Source organism: Silene latifolia, chromosome Y (assembly GCF_048544455.1).
Source record: "Silene latifolia isolate original U9 population chromosome Y, ASM4854445v1, whole genome shotgun sequence".
Taxonomy (NCBI): Eukaryota; Viridiplantae; Streptophyta; class Magnoliopsida; order Caryophyllales; family Caryophyllaceae; genus Silene; species Silene latifolia.
The window spans coordinates 40621315-40639451 of NC_133538.1; the positions used below are offsets into that span (position 1 = coordinate 40621315).

At 39.2% G+C, this 18137-nt stretch overlaps 1 protein-coding gene across 1 annotated transcript; it reads right to left on the bottom strand.

Moving 5' to 3' along the window:
* Nucleotides 1-942: 942 nt before the first annotated feature.
* LOC141627905 (uncharacterized) lies at nucleotides 943-1651 on the bottom strand. The gene is made up of 2 exons (XM_074441104.1): nucleotides 1601-1651; nucleotides 943-1500 (listed from the first exon to the last, which is right to left on the bottom strand). Exons 1-2 carry the CDS (start codon nucleotides 1649-1651, stop codon nucleotides 943-945), a joined length of 609 nt encoding a protein of 202 aa, XP_074297205.1.
* Nucleotides 1652-18137: the final 16486 nt, after the last annotated feature.

Here is an 18137-nt window from a genome sequence, read left to right on the forward strand (position 1 = left end):
GGAATTTGTCGACTTCTTTTTTTTTTTTTTGGGTGACGAGAGAACCGCAGCCGCTACTTTCGGTGTGCACTGAGTAAACCCAGGTAAGCCACCCGAGGGTGACAGGCTCGAAGTCTATAAGGCATGGACTCAGGCCAAAGAATGCTCCACAATATTGTGCTCTTGAGGAGGCGTGAACCTGGATCTTCTGGGAATTTGTCAACTTCGGTAAATCAAAATTGTTATATCACGCGATCTATTTTACTTGTTATGCCGCTACTTTTTCAATTTTTTTTTGCCCTTGGACTTTCAAATTAATTTAACTAAAAAATAAATATCGTTTTAACGGAAATGTATTTTGGAGACGGATTTTGAAATAATAAAATTATCGTTTTATAGTTATTGGATTTCGGCGACGTTTTTTTACAATAACTAATTATTGTATTATCGAATGATTTTTTATGACGGTTTTTATTATATCCAATTATCGCTTTGTCGTAAATGAATTTTGGAAACGGTTTTTAGAAAAATTAATTAAATGTGTACACGGTCCAAAAAGACGTATTTTCCAGCAACTATCGCACTTTCTCAATTTCACATTTTTCACCCAACTCCCTCATTCATTCATTCTTACCTTTTCCTTCTTCATATTTCTAATTCAAATTCTACTCTTTTTTTTTCAAAGCTAAATTTAAAAAATCCAACAACAACAAAATCAATCATTCATACACAACTTTCAAATCAAAACAAGTACTATAAGGTATACATCTTCCTTGCTTTTTTTTTGGTGTAATGTGAGTATAATATATATATATATATATATATATATATATATATATATATATATATATATATATATATATATATATATATATATATATATATATATATATATATATATATATATATATATATATATATAAAAACGTTAATTATAAGCGTTCCTTTCTCAATAAGCTACTATTACATGATATTCATATGCTTCAACCAATCTAAATCAGCCAAGTTCATTTGTAGCTTATCTTGTCCTATAATCCTGGACTTCACCTCCTCCATGATACACAATGTTAGCTTCTCTGGCCTTACCAACATCTTGTCCATCTTGCATTTGTTCCTTTGACACCAGACCTGATAAATTGCTCCCAACACCACAACTGCCTGTACTCCCTGCTGAACTTTGGTACCTCTCCTGGCAACGCACCAGTCAAGCACATTGTTCACAGGGAACTGGCATCTGGTCTCATTCTGCAGGGAATGAATAACCTTCTTGCTGTATAGACAATCAAGAAACAGATGGTTTAAGCATTCCTCAGACTGTCCACATAAGTAGCACTTGTCATCGACCTCCATACCATGCTGCACCAGTTTATCATTAGTGTTCAGAGCCCCATGAGCAACCAACCATCCCATAAACTGGTGTTTAGGTATAACCCAGGCATTCCATATCACCTTACTCCATTGAACTGAAGGTCTGGTCTCCTTGAGCCATTCATAGCACTCTGCAGGAGTGTAACCAGTTACCTGAATAACTCATTTTCCATCCACATACCCATGAGCAATATCTTGTTTTACCTTGCAGATCCTCCTCCGGACCCAGCTTGAATTAGCAGATGGACTGTACTCTATCCAATCCTATCCCTTTAGATAATTTTGCTGCACCCAGTGAACCCATATTTGTTAATTTTACTTTCTAATTAGATTAGATCTTATTAATTTAGTCATCTTAATTAAGTAGTCTATTTCCCCCCCTATCTTTCGATCTTATCGGGTCGGTCAATTCCTAAGCATTCAACTAGTCGCGTGCACTCGATTCGTCAAATATAGCAATTAAATTAATTAAAACGAAACTGATCTCACGTGAGCCGGTCGATCGACCAGGGTAGGCAGTCGATCGACCATGGCGCGACTCAGGTCTACGAATTTCTATGCCGCGTACGCTACAGGTCCCCTACATTCTAGCACAAAGGGTTTAGCTACTCATGATGATGATAATAACAGCAATAAAATTAACAAATAAATCAAACGAATTCATAATTAAACTAACTAATTAAATAACTATCATGAAACGATAAATTGGCTTTGGGAAATCTAACCTAGCAATTCTAATCTATGAATGAATGAAAGCAACGAAACTGAATAATGGAACAGAGAAATACCGTAAAGGATTGAAGAGAAAAGATCAAACCCAATGCAAAAGAAAACTTTATTGACGAAAGAATAATCTAAGCTAATGAAATAATCAAAAGTTCAGCTTCCGTGTTTTGAACCCTAATTAATTCGATGCCCTGTTGCAGTAGGGAGGAGTTACGTTATATAGATAGTCATACGTAACTTTATTCCTAAAACCTAATTACAATGGGCTTCGGAATTCTAATTAAATCTTGCGCGTAGAGTCGTGGGGTGGTCGATCGACCACTGGGACCAGTCGATCGACCACTCTCTTTCCTGCAGACTTTTGTTCAGCATTCTGACAGTCTATAGACCACGTAGGTCAGTCTATAGACCACTGTAGCTAGTAGTCCGCTTCTAAATTCTCCATAAATCTATTTCCAGGCCTTGAAACGCGCGCCAAGTTCATTTCTTGAGTAAATACTTCATGTCAAATAATATGCCAAGTACTCGGGGACGGATTCGGTTCAATTTCCGCTGGATTCTTCACATTTCTGCAATATTGCACAAAAACACAAAAGTAGACGGAAATAGGGGAAATAGTAGCTTAAACTACACAAATGAGCTCTGAAATGCGTGTAAAATAGGGTGTAAAACATCATATTAAGGACACGCATCAAACTTCCCCAAACCAAACCCTTGCTTGTCCCCAAGCAAGAATTAGACTCGATCCTAGGACCTAATGGAACGAGTTCAATCTTAGAGCGAAATGCAAACCGAATAGCCTAAACCAATTTAATGCAACAACTAACAATCAATTAGCGATGTGAATCATGCAAACGAGTTATGTAGTCGTTAAAAACTGCTGAACCATCAACTATAGAGACTTATCATTATGGACTCTCACGGGTCGCTCATATCACACATAAGCACAGGTGAATATATGTAAAGATAGAAAGAAGTAAATGTAATGACTCTCACCTAACTACGATCTATAAGAACATGCTTGCTGTCTAACAATCAATTAGCGATGTGAAAATAATCTCTACAACCGTACATATGCATTCCAACCAAACAAATGACCATGACACAAGCCGAGGTAAATATGGATATGTGAGGTATGGGCAGGAAGAGCTAAGATAAATTTGGATAAAAACAGAGTTAAAAGCCAAGCTAGTAACTAAGGGAACCAAATTATAAAAACATCCAACTTCTTGCTCAAGATTTCAATCGAAACGGTGCTAATAGTAAGCACGAATCTCACAATCTCCACAATTAGTCAGCTCCCCATAAAACACAAATATAACATGGGAGTATAAATCATCAACCCAATATATTTCACTTTACCGCATATGATTTTTTCCTTCTCGAATTTTTCTACGGGATTCAGTCGATCGACCATTGTTTCCAGTCGATCGACTGCCCTTCTACGGTCCAGCACGAATTTCTTTTTATTTTTCTTTCTCTTTTTTTTTTCTTATTCATATTCCCAACATCATCTCAAAATGAGCATTAGCTACCAAAAACAAAATAACAATCCCAAGAACATAAACTACTAGCTTGACAAGGGCAGGCTAAATGTAGGATGTAATAACGGGACAAAAAGGCTATTTCTGGCAGTGTGGAGCTTATGGGCAAAATGAACAAAGGGGCGACCTCTTCCACATGTGTCAACTAACCACGAACCCGAATGCATATAGGTATTAAGCAGATTAAGTTCATATTTATGCATATTGATGTAACATGTCTCATAAGGAGTAACTACTCATATTCCTAAATAAACCGGTCATGAATGACACCAGTTATAAGCTCTAAACCTCAGAAAATGATGTAGCTTGCCAAAAATCTAAGTCAAGTCTCAAGATTCAGCAAGATATTTAACGAAAACTCGTAGACTATGCATATATAATTCTACTAATAACATGTCAATTAGCAAGGCTTAGGCATAAACAGATGCAAATGCAATGTCATCTTGAAATACTACCGTTCCGACTCGACCTACATGCTAAAATAAACGTGCAATTTTTGAAATTTTAAAATTTTTCATTTTTTTTGAATTTTTTTTGAATTTTTGTATATATAGGAAATGAAATAACAAATGCAAACTGAAGTGCAATAAACGTGAAACAGAAATGCAATAAAACATGTGAATGCAATGCAAAACCCTTCCCCAAACCAAATCACACAATGTCCCCATTGTGCTAAATCATGTAATGAAATAAAAGGGAAACGGGAATTTGCGTTATTATAACTAAATAAGACATGAAGTTAAACTCGGAAACTCACAAGATTTTAAGCGCAAAAGGAAACCTCCCCCAAACCAGCGTGAGCTAGGAGATTTCAATAGCTAGCAGTGCTACCATATGTACCTGAAAAGAAACAAAAGTACCACGCATAATTCCAAGAAAACAATTTATGAAACGCAAAATTATGTGCAAAATAAGGAAACGGAAGAAAGCAGAAATGAATCGGAGAATATTGTGGAGGAAAGACTCCCTCAACTCCGCAAATTGACCAAACACAGCAGGGGAATGGTCGTGAACAGGTACAACAGCGGGGCACGGTCGATCGACCATAGCATCCAGTCGATCGACCAGGGGTGACAAGAACAGAAGCCCCTGGAATCGCGGCTCAGTCGATCGACCAGGATGGCCAGTCGATCGATTGAGAAACCGGCTATAAGTGTCTGATTTCTTCGAATTAGCTCAATAAATTGACTATTATGGTCTATGAACCTGCAAATACACATAATAACGCGCCCAAAATTGCGCAAAACCCAAAGTAATAATCTAAAGTCCTTAAATCCTAACCAAACTTATAAAAGCGAAGTCTCGCGCAAACCAAAACAATAAAAAGTCTAACAAAAGCAATAAAATGTTTTAAAAAGTCTTAATCAACTAATAGTTGATCAAGAATGGCCACGGAATGGCCCACTTGCTCGGCTTCTGGCCGCAAGAAGTAGCCTCTACAGTGCTCATCTCCTCAGCGGGGCTCCTAACGACTCCAATATGCGCAGAACTCAACGGATCAACATCTCTAACATCTTCCCAATCAATGACCTCGTCTGGCTCATCAAAATCCAAATCGGACTTCGTCACCTTGACTGGCTCCTCATTCGTTGCATAGCTCAGACATCCTAGACCGCCTCTTTGAACGATTGGCTCCTTCACGGCTGGAGCAACATGCGACTCTTCCTTCCCCAAACCATTTCCTGCAATAGTCAAAACAGAAGGATCTTCCTCCAATTTGCTCCCAATCTGGGGCGGAGGTGTTATAGCAGAAACAGGCATAGGGGCAGGCATATCAGAAAGCACAAAATAAGATTTCTTCTCAGAAATCGTATTACAAGTGACTGGCCACATATGATCTTTCTTCTTGGCGGTCTGGGCAAAAATAATGGATTGTTTCCCTACTTTAAAGGTCAATGTCCCTAAGCCAACATCTATAACTGCACCAACAGTGTGGAGAAATGGTCTACCCAAAATTATAGGAATGTGAGCATCCTCCGGTATATCTAGTACAACGAAGTCAACTGGGAAAAAGAACTTTCCTATTTGCACAGGAATATCCTCTAAGACTCCTATAGGCTAGACCGCAGAACAATCAGCCATCTGTAATGTCATGTTAGTAACTGCAAACCTAGTCAATTTCAATTTCTTAGCAAGACTCAAAGGCATAACACTAATGCTAGCTCCTAGATCACATAATGCCTTCTCAATTGAGAAGGTACCAATATTACAAGGAACAGAAAAACTACCAGGGTCAGCTAACTTATGTGGTGTAGTATGAGTCAAATAGGAACATGACTCCTCAGTTAGTGCGTTAGATTGCACAGTATCAAGTGACTTCTTTTTAGACAAAAGCTGCTTCATAAACTTCGTGTAAGCAGGCACTTGATTAACTAATTCAAGGAAAGGAACTTGCACATTTAAACTACGAATAACATTTTCAAATTTGTTAAACGATACCTGTTCCTTTGTCGGCACCAATCTCTCTGGGTACGGGGCTGTAAGAAGCAACTTAGCCCTCTCCTCAAGTCTCTCATACCGGCATCAGTGGATTTCGGTTGAAAATCCACTACTTTGTCCTTGTTGTAGCTCGAACCTTCTTCAGACCGTCTCAGGAATGAACCATTGACCGTCAGGGGGTCATACTTTGGAACTGGAACTGACCCATCAGCATTTGGATCTTGCCTCAATAATTTCAGAGTCGTCGTACCCCGAAATAAATGGTCCCTCAAGTTATCTGGCATTGGAGGACGAAAAGGTTCACGATCGGCGAAGATCTTTGTCGGTCGATCGACTAAGATGGTCGATCGATCGGCTTCCTCGAGACCGAGTTGTCTTTGTTGCGCGGACTGGTCGATCGACCATGGGCGTCAGTCGATCAACCGACATATCTGCTGATCGTCTTTTTCTTGCTACTGTTCACTACGGCCTTTTTCTTGCTCGGTTCCGCCTCATCTTTTTCAGTAACATCTTCGACCATAGCGGGCCCATCAAGGGTAGACCCACTCCTCAGAGTGATCACATTTAGGGTCTCTTTTTGATCTGGTTGTGACGGTAAATGCCCTAGAGCTCGAGTTGCACTTTTGCTTGCCAATTGGGCAATTTGACTCTCCAACATTTTTGTAGAAGTCTCTCTAGCTAGAGACTCCTTTTGCAGCAAACCCGACAAATTTTGAACCATGTTTTTCAACTCAGAAATGTCAGAACCTTGAAATTGCTGCTGCTGAGGCACATAGGGAGGCTTTTGATACTGCTGCTGCTTATGAGGGGGCACATAACTTTGCTGGTGCTGCTGCGGTGGTAGACCCGGATTAAGGACATTCTGGTTAGTCCACCTCAAATTGGGGTGGACATTAGAGGGATCGGGATAAGTACCAGTTTGCCTATAATGTTGAAAAGCAGCACATATTTCATTCGAACTGGTACAAAATTCCGAAACATGTCCCTCTCCTCCACATCTTTTGCATATAAAGGGACCGTCTAAAACTACGTTTACTTGGTAAATACCTCCCTTTTGAGATCCTCCTCCTAGCTCATACTTACCAAAACGCGCAGTAAGAGCTTCTAGTGCGGCTACAGAAGGAGATTCATCAGCTCTTCTTTGATTTCCCCTGGAGTTTCCATGCTCAGCTTTATGGGTGGCCATATCTTCAATAATTTTCCACCCCTTAGTCTCCCCAACATTCTCCTGGAATCTGCCATTAGCTACAGCATCCACGATAGCCCTTTGATCATCATAAAGCCCATTATAGAATTGATTGCACAAGCTCCATTGCTCGAACCCATGGTGCGGAATAGTTCACACCAGCCTCTTGAAAGGACCCAAGCTTCATGAAAATCCTCATCAGGTCCTTGCTTAAAACTCGTGATCTGAGCTCTAATCGCATTGGTCTTCGATGCAGAGAAATATCTTTTATAAAATGCTAGGGCCAGCGAGTTCCAATCAGTAATCCCATTAGCAGCTCGATCCAGGTCTCGGTACCACTCCCTAGCAGCATCATGGAGTGAGAATATGAACATCGTCTCTTTCACCTGGTCCTGGGTTACACCTCCTGGTGGGGGTATGGAACAACAATAGTCAATGAATATCTCCATATGTTTAGCTGCATCTTCATTTGCAGCTCCCCCAAATTGGTTTCTCTCAACCAAATTGATGTAGGACGGTTTCGGTTCGAATTTTCTATCCGTCCCAGCTGGCAATGCGAATCCCTTATAGAGATTCTCAGCTTTTGGCTCGGAGTGACTGGGTATACTCGCTTCTTCAGCCATCTCTAGAAAATCCGGAGATGTAACGGTCTCAGCTGAAGAAGTAGAAATAGGAGACGAAGGTGGATCCTCCTCAAATAGCTCGTTCTCGTAGTAACTGGACAGAATACTCAGCTCTTCTTCTGTCGGCAATACTCTAGTTGATCGTCTCAACTCGCGCAAAGTCCTTTCGATCTCAGGATCTAATGGTCTCAATACACCACCCTGTGACCTGCGCATAAGAGGAAACTACAAGTAGAATATGAGAAGAGTTTAAGGAACCGATGTAGAGTACCAAAGATAAATTTATAAATCCAAACTACTACTATAGCTAGTGGCAGTCGGGGTCGAACCACGGAGAGGCGATGCAATTAATAGTTGTCTAATTTTAGTCTAAGGTAACAGTTGTGTGGGGGTTTGAGTTAAATAGTTCTATAACTAAAGGCAATCAAATTAAAACTAAACTAAGGTAAATAAATGAGTAATTAAAGAAATAAGATGAAATCAAATATTAAAAGGATGCTAAGATGCTCGGTTCGCTGTAGTTTCGGCAGCAGTATACTTGGTAAGTCTGAGATAATCACGTGAGACGGGAAAAATAAGAAGTCCTCTCGGTCCATACTTAACAGGTAGCATCTTTTGATCTAGCTACGGGTCCCTAATATCACTAGTACTGACTCTCGTCCTAAAAAGTGATTTAAAAGTCTAAATTAACTTATCTCTCGATCTTATTAATTTAGTCATCTTAATTAAGTAGTCTATTTCCCTCCCCTATCTTTCGATCTTATCGGGTCGGTCAATTCCTAAGCATTCAACTAGTGGCGTGCACTCGATTCGTCAAATATAGCAATTAAATTAATTAAAACGAAATTGATCTCACGTGAGCCGGTCGATCGACCAGGGTAGGCAGTCGATCAACCATGGCGCGACTCAGGTCTACGAATTTCTATGCCGCCTATGCTATAGGTCCCCTACATCCTAGCACAAAGGGTTTAGCTACTCATGATGATGATAATAACAACAATAAAATTAACAAATAAATCAAACGAATTCATAATTAAACTAACTAATTAAATAACTATCATGAAACGATAAATTGGCTTTGGGAAATCTAACCTAGCAATTCTAATCTATGAATGAATAAAAGCAACGAAACTGAATAATGGAACAGAGAAATACCGTAAAGGATTGAAGAGAAAAGATCAAACCCGTTGAAAAAGAAAACTTTATTGACGAAGGAATAATCTAAGCTAATGAAATAATCAAAAGTTCAACTTCCGTGTTTTGAACCCTAATTAATTCGATGCCCTGTTGCAGTAGGGAGGAGTTACGTTATATAGATAGTCATACGTAACTTTATTCCTAAAACCTAATTACAATGGGCTTCGGAATTCTAATTAAATCTTGCGCGTAGAGTCGTGGGGTGGTCGATCGACCACTGAGACCAATCGATCTACCACTCTCTTTCCTGCAGACTTTTGTTCAGCATTCTGACAGTCTATAGACCACTGTAGCTAGTAGTCCGCTTCTAAATTCTCCATAAATCTATTTCCAAACCTTGAAATGCACGCTAAGTTCATTTCTTGAGTAAATACTTCATGTCAAATAATATGCCAAGTACTCGGGGATGGATTCGGTTCAATTTCCGCTGGATTCTTCACATTTCTGCAATATTGCACAAAAATACAAAAGTAGACGGAAATAGGGGAAATAGTAGCTTAAACTACACAAATGAGCTCTGAAATGCGTGTAAAATAGAGTGTAAAACATCATATTAAGGACACGCATCACCCATATTTGTTAATTTTACTTTCTAATTAGATTAGATTTTATTGAATTCAAGTTAGATTAGTTTTACTATGTTTTCGAATATTGTTGTTTATAGACAATTAGTGTTGAAATAGAGCCTATTAGGGTTGTGTTTTTGTAGTTAGTATGTTGCGTTTTGTGGCCTTGTCATGTGACATACACGACGTAGCCTGGGCATTGTCGTGTGAATTACACGATAGAGCATGTCTTGTAAGATACGACGATGCTAATGCCATGTCGTGTAACTTACATGACGGAACCTGGGCCATGTCATGTATGTCACACGACGGAGCCTGGGCCGTGTCTTGTAACCCACACGATGGAGCCTGGGTCATGTCTTGTAACCCACACGACGGAGCCATTTTCCGTATTTTGTTTTTTTAAAGAATCATATATAATGTTTTTTGTTTTCGTTAACCAGTTTTTTTTAAATATATTAAAAGAATTTATGTCGAGTATCAAAAATTTGCAGTTCGTTTTATTTATGTTGAATAATATTCTTGAAACGATTGTAATTTGCTTATATTTTGATTTAATTTTATATTAAACACAAATTCTAATTTATTTACCCAGATATCTGGTAATGATGATGATGGTCGTCGATGGAAACTCCATGTTTCTTTTCGGCGTCAAAAGATTAATTTTAAGGTTGGAAGTACTAGTTTAGATTCAAAACAAGTGTTCATGCTTATTCAGCCTAACTTCTTAGCCGATGAATACTCCCAATACGAGAGAGAGGTACTAGAACAGGAGGAGTTGCATTCTGGCTCGGAAAATGTGGAGGAGCAGGTTGAGGAGGAATGGGTTGAGGAGGTGGCGGGTAATGTGGAGGTTACTTATGTGTTACGGGTTAGGAGGGGGATGGGTAGTAGATTTGAGACCTATGCCGAGTGATACATGCATTTTATATAGTCTTTTTAAGCCTCCTTATGCACGTATTTCTATGCGATTCTCGTGGTTTTATGCTACGAAATACCCCGAATATTCTACTTTGGTTTGTTTTGCTTTATTTTCAGGAATGGACCTGAAAGTAGCGGAATCAAGCCTTTTATCGTCCGTTTTGCTTGCATTTAAAGGATGAGTGGATTTGGAGCGGAAACGCTGTTGTCTTGGGACGTGTAAAGTCATTTCAGAAGCTAAATAAACAAGTCAAGGCTGAAACTAACGACTAACGTTGCTGGCTGAGTCAAAGTCACTCGATCGAAGCCCTTATTGGTCGATCGAGCACTTTTGGAGAGGAGAAGAACACGATCAAATGCTTTATGTGTTCGATCGAAATGTGTTATTTAGGGTTTCCTCGATCGAGTTGTTTGTTTACTCGATCGAGAGGTTTTTGCTGGATTTTGTTTGATCGAGCAATTCTAAATGGCTCGATCGAGTGATTAGCTCTTGGACGTGGGCTTTTTACTTGATAACGTGTCTTAGGTCAAATAACAAATCCCCCTCCTATAAACAGGAGAGGGATAATTAGGTTTGAACGACTTCTTTACTGTGAAACGATTGTTCTGCTCTCTTTTCCGGATCTCTTAATCTGTAATTCCTCCTTTTACTCTTTCTCTTTCTTTTATTCTGATCTCTCATTAATTTATGATTATTATTATATTCTTCTATCCCTTATTCTTGCTCATTTTTTATATTTATGTCTAGCTAAATCTCTTGCTAGGATTTAGGGGAGTCAATGAATTGTTAGTTGCTAATTAGTTTACAGATCTTTCGTTGTTATTATGTCCATGTTTTTAATCACTGCAATTAACTGTAGCTAGCTACTTGAATCGATGCATTTAGCTTAATTAATCTTGGTAAGCCTTAACCTAGACCGGAAGGTTGGAGGGGGTGAGACCCGCAGTGAACAATAAGATGCTTTAGTGAGGGCGGAAGCTAAGCTAATAGTATTTTAGGGCGAATTGAGACCGGAAGGAGATATTCGTTGCCCCTTAGACCGATACAATTGACTGATCTGTGACCTTAGCTGCAATTAACCGATATTCATTGATGACCCGACAATCCTAGCTCTCTTCCTTTATTGTTAATCTCTCTTATTCCTTTCTCGTACTTTAATCTCCCTTAGTTTAGTTCAAACAATTAAAAACCCCCAATAGTGACCGTAGACAGACCGAGCTGACAAGTAGATAGTGACCGCCTCCCTGTGGAGATCGACCCTACTTACCACTGAATTCTGTTAGTAGTACTTAGGTATTTATTTTTGGTACCTGACGACGGTATCAAATTTTGGCGCCGTTGCCGGGGAGGCAACTATTTTATTTACTTGTTTCTTTTTGTCTGTCTTTAGCCTCAAGGGATTTATTCCTTGAGGCAGTTCTTATCTTTTTTTTCTTCTTAGTGTTGTTTTGATAGGTCCTACCTAGACAATTCTAGGTAAAAGATCGTCAAAGGGAAGGCTTGAGTACCTTTGATCTTCCACCTATGTTCCATCCTATGGCGCAACAGGTGGCTTACTGTAAGAGATGTGGTACTGCTGGGCACAATGCCGCTATTTGCTTGGCGGGGAACGACGAGGTCTATGCGTTTAAGCAGCATAGACAAGCCAGTCATTCCACTGTAATTGTGCCGCCACATCCGCCTTATCAACGAGGTTACCAAAAGCCTCTATTCGTCTGGCCACCGCAACAACAAGCTCCTCCTCCTAATAAAAAGAAAGAAGAGATTGCTGAACTGAAATCTTTGGTGAAGACACTTGCACTTCAATTGCAAAAACGTGATAGATTTAATGATGCTAAAATCTATGAGGTTGAGTCTCAAATAGCTCAGTTAGCAGCTGAGACGAACTTTAGGCACGCAGAGAGTGGTCTTTCCCATGAAAGAACCGAGTTGCCTATCGATATTGATGATTTATATGACTCGGAGTACGAAGATCTATCTGAAAACGAAGCATCATACGAGGATTTCTACGCTGCACAGCAACAAATACCCGATCGACTTAGTCAAAGTGTTCGATCGAGTGGATTATCTGAGGAAGTGTTCGATCAAACAGAAACTACATCTCGATCGAACAACTGTTATGAGGGAGTTATCGATCGACCAGATTCTTTTGTTCGATCGAGTGATATTTAAGAGGAAAGCTTTCGATCGAGTACTACCTTTAATCGATCGACCATATTGGCCATGGAAAGCAATGATATGTCATCTTGGTCCCTTTCAGATGACGATTTTGAAGAAGACAATGGTTACGGTGAATCTCCCATTTTCAAAGCCGAGCTCGATGCCTTGGAGGCTGCGATATATGGGACAGAACCCACAAAGGAGGGAAACGAGAAGGTAATTGAGTCGGTGATTATTCCTAGCATGGAAGAGGTAATATATCCTTCTGTCAATGATTCCGCCGTTAGCAACCGTCCTGAGGTAGTAAACGATAATTTTATTATTGTTGGTATTAATAGTACACTATCTCTTGTGATTCTTGTTTCTTATTCTGATGCTCCACCCCCTCCCGATTGGACAAACAATTTAATAAAGTTTCACCGTATTTGTCATCGAAAATTTGTTAGGCTGAGATGGTACTTTAGATTTCTTTCATATGCTCTTTCTTTATTTTGGTGCTACTTATGCTTTTGTGTAGCACATGCGCAGATTTATGATCTAATGCTAAGAGCTTTGAGTTGCTTTGATTGTGACTAACTGGAATGGTTGGATGAAGAAAAGAAGGTCAAGCTGGGACCTGTCTGAAACTAGCGCTGTCCGGGAGGCAACCCGGAGTTTAAATTTTTAGTTGATTTATATTTTAATTTTTGTTGTCTGTGTAATAATTGGTTTTTAAACCATAGACTGGGACAGTTAAGCTTGTTTTGTTAGTTTCGCGGGCTGTTTATTGCGTTTTTGCAGGAGTCTATTGTGGATGACTCGATCGAGTACTCTTTATATTCGATCGAACCCTTTTGCTGCTGATTCCACTCGATCGAACACAACTTAATCTCGATCGAGTGCCTGCCAAAGAGGATCTTTCGATTGAAAGCCTTATTTCCTCGATCGAACTGCTTAGGTGCCCAGTTTCCTCGATCGACCATTGTTCCATTTCGATCGAGCGCTTTTGTTGGGATTCGCTTCCTGTGACGCTGATGGAGCTATTTGGCGACCTCCCACGTTGCCGGCTGGTTTGGGGAGGTCCCTACTTCGCGTAATCTTATGAGTTTTCCGCATCTCCACTCTCTCCTTTTTAGTTTGCATTTCCTTTCCCTATTTTTGGGTACAATGAGGGCAATGTACGGTTTGGTTCGGGGAGGTAATGCATCCATATATGTGTCTGCATGTTGTTGCATTTCTGCTATCACGTTTAATTTCTGTATGCATTGTTGTTTATTTCTATAAAAATTCAAAAATTCCATAAAATGTAGGAAATATCGGTATACTTCCTCTATATATTTTAGGATTATAACGAAATTATAATAATGAAAACTAGTCATAAATGAAATTGCATAAACAAAATAGTATAGATTAAGAATCAACCTTTGGTCCTAGCAAATATGGGCCTAAGAACAAATATCGAATTGATATTCTCCTAATTGTTGCACCCAAGATGCTAAGAGAAATGCCCCTCAATTTGTTAGAATGAGATCCCCAAAATTGATGATTAATTTTTAGGGTTTTGTGATTTTTGTGATGAGAGAAAATTAGGTCAAGAATTAGGTTAGAAAAATGAATCCTCTACTCCCCTTAAAACCGTGAATAGGAGAGTGTTAGGTGAGATTTTTCTTTCCTTTTTTCGGTTTTAGCAACAACCAAAAATAAGGATAAAATCCTCTTATTTTCGATTATTATCTAATTATATATAATGTGTATATTTATCTATTGTCAATTATGTTAACATGTACTTAATAAGTCTACAATCAACAGTTTGTAATCGATTTATTAATACCGGTCTATCAACATTTTATTATGACAATTCCGCATAATATATACATTAACTATAAATATAACATATTTATAATTTGCTAATTAAATATAACTGGTTACATTTAATTACGAATTAACATCTTAATTCGTTTAAGCTAACATTATATACATTAATTAAATATAACAGTTTATATTCAATTTACGAATTGACAGTTAATTCGTCTCAGCTAATATTATTTAATTGTATTAAATAATCGTCTCATCATCACATTGACTAACTGTTTAGTCAAATACATGGACTAAGCTTTTAGTCATATGAGGCATAAATGTGATTATATTTCCATAATCACATCTCTCAAACACATCCTTTAGGTGTGACTTTTAGGGACCAGTTGATCACCGCCATCAGTATGATAATAACGTCAAACTTTCTAGCAAGCCAACCGTTATTAAGTAATCGTTAATCAATTGATAAAATACTAAGTATACCCTTGTGAACCTATAAGAGATTTATAAATGTTATCACACTAATTGTGGAGGACACAAGCTCCAACAATCTCCCACTTGTCCTCACAAGTGTATGTGCGATAACCGATTCTCATATCCTAAAATTTCTCCCACTCAATGTAAAACAATTTGCAAAATCCGTATTCACAAAGGTCGTATTTTACAAGTGATCAATATCAAGAGTGGTTTCCCCGACTAGAGAGTAACTTAACTGATAAACGAATCATCATTCGAGCATGGCCATGCATTTCAGTTATAACTCCTCGAGTGGCCCTGAGAAATAACTAAACCTGATAAAGATTGGATATTTTCTTCAACTCGAATCCTGCAGATATAAGCACAGTATGAAATGACCCGGTGACAATCCGCTTAGCCTCTGTTACGGCACCATGAGAAAGAAACCAAAGTCACCCAAAATCCGCCTTAATCTCAAGAGACGTCGATAGTCAAAAGAATCGACTCTAGGAACACAATGGACGTCCAATCCACGACCTGGCACCGAATGTTTTTAAACATTTAGGACTCCATTACGTTGTCACAATTTGTCCTACGAGGTATCGTTATAACTCGCATCCGTGATCGATCAGCCAACTGTTTGACTTATGGCTCGTTGAACCCACCATCAATCAACTTCACAAAATAATAGCCAGAGTTATTAGCTCATGTAGGTGATTATGGACCAAAACAAATATAATGTAATTCAGTTCACCTTGTGGCATTCAATGTTGTCGTACAATCCACATGAAAAACAAAATATTATAATAAAACGATGAAGTTATAAATAGTATATGAAAAAGATAATGTATCGAATCCATAATCAACTACTACAACTCAGGAACACGTTTAATTCCCATGGAAATAACGTGCCCTTCATGCTTATCATAATTCAACGGTTTAGTGAGAGGATCCGCGATGTTGTCATCCGAAGCTATCTTGTCAATCACTATCTCCTCTTGCTCCACGTAATCACAGATCAGGTGAGCCTTCCGATGTACATGTCTAGACTTGTTGCTAGACTTTGGCTCCTTAGCCTGGAAGATGGCACCTCTATTGTCACAATAGATGGTGATCGGGTCATTCGAACTAGGAACTATGGTTAGTCCTTGTAAGAATTGACGCATCCATATAGCTTCCTTTGCTGCTTCCGAAGCGGCATAGTACTCGGATTCAGTAGTAGAATCTGCTACAACTTCTTGTTTGGAACTTTTCCAGCTGACCGCAGCACCATTAAGAGTAAAGACAAATCCGGACTGAGATTTCGAATCATCTTGATCCGTTTGAAAGCTAGCATCTGCGTAACCGATTGCGTATAGCTTAGTATCTCCTCCATAAGTCAATACCCTTTCCTTAGTCATCCGTAGGTACTTAAGGATGTTTTTCACAGATATCCAGTGTGTTTTACCTGGATTCTTTTGGTACCGGCTCGTCATACTCAATGCATATGCCACGTCTGGACGTGTGCATATCATGGCATACATGATTGATCTTATGGCTAATGCATAAGGAACACGACTCATGCGTTCAACCCCTTCAGGCGTCGTGGGTGACTGAGACTTGCTCAAATGCATTCCAGAAGTCATTGGAAGGTTCCCCTTCTTGGAGTTGGTCATGCTGAACCTTTCAAGAATCTTATCCAAATAAGACTCCTGACTCAATGATAACGTTCGTCGTGATCTATCTCGATAGATACAGATTCCCAATATGCGTTGTGCCTCACCCAGATCTTTCATCTGGAAATGGTTCTTCAACCATATTTTAACCGAAGATAAGAGAGGAATGTCATTCCCAATCAAGAGTATGTCATCGACATACAATATCAAGAAAACAATCTTGCTCCCACTCGACTTGATATATAAGCATGATTCCTCGACCGATCGAGTGAAAACATACTCTTTTATCACCTGGTCGAAACGATGATTCCAACTCCGAGAAGCTTGCTTAAGTCCATAAATGGAACGCTTAAGCTTGCACACTCTCTTAGGATTTTTAGGGTCTATGAAACCTTCGGGTTGTACCATGTACAACTCTTCCTCCAAATAACCGTTTAAGAAGGCGGTTTTCACATCCATTTGCCAAATTTCATAGTCATGAAAAGCGGCAATTGCTTAGATTATCCGAATGGAACGTAGCATAACTACGGGTGTAAAAAATTTCATCATAATGCAATCCGTGCACTTGAGTGAAACTTTTGCCACTAGTCGTGCCTTATAGATATCTGGTTGCCCATCTACAGAATGCTTTATTTTGTAATGCCATTTGCACTGTAGAGGTTTTACCTTATTAGGTAAATCAACAAGATCCCATACGTTATTCTCATACATAGAGTCCATCTCGGATTGCATGGCTTCAAGCCATAACTTTGAGTCGGAACAGGTCATGTCACCTTTATAGGTAGCGGGTTCATTACTCTCTAGGAGCAAAACGTCATTCTCCTCGACCATACCAATGTATCTGTCTGGAGGATTAGAGACTCTACCCGACCTCCTAGGTTCCTGAGGAATATTAACCATATCATCAGTTGAAGGAACAAATTCCTCCATCTGTTCCTCGTTTGTTGGTTCTAGAATCTCCGACAGCTCGAAGGTTATATTACTTGACTTGTTCTCGAGAAATTCTTTCTCTAAGAACGTCGCACTAGCCACAACAAAAACGTGATGTTCGGTAGGCGAATATAAGTAATGACCAAACATTCCTTTTGGATAACCAATAAAGTATGTCTTGATCGATCGCGGGCCGAGCTTATCCTCGTGTCTCCACTTGATATAAGCCTCGCAGCCCCAAACCCGAATAAAGGACAAGTTAGAGACCGTTCCCTTCCACATTTCATATGGAGTCTTGTCGACAACTTTAGGCGGACTTCGGTTAAGTATTAGAGCAGCTGACAAAAGAGCAAAGCCCCATAATGAATCAGGTACTACCGTGTGACTCATCATGGATCGAACCACATCAAGTAATGTTCGATTTCTCCATTCAGACACACCATTTAATTGAGGTATTTCAGGTGGGGTTAACTGTAAAACGATTCCACATTCTTTAAGGTGTTGATCAAACTCATTTGAAAGATATTCGCCACCCCGATCTGAACGGAGTGCTTTAACCTTTCTTCCTAGTTGGTTCTCAACCTTATTTTGG

What these genes read in the sequence shown, in the direction of transcription:
- LOC141627905 (XM_074441104.1), bottom strand. Translation starts at nt 1,651, where the DNA reads ATGGGTTCACTGGGTGCAGCAAAATTATCTAAAGGGATAGGATTGGAT. An exon ending in AAGGGATAGGATTGGATAGA is followed by an intron (nt 1,501 to 1,600) that starts GTACAGTCCATC and finishes TGAGTTATTCAG; the next exon opens with GTAACTGGTTACACTCCTGC.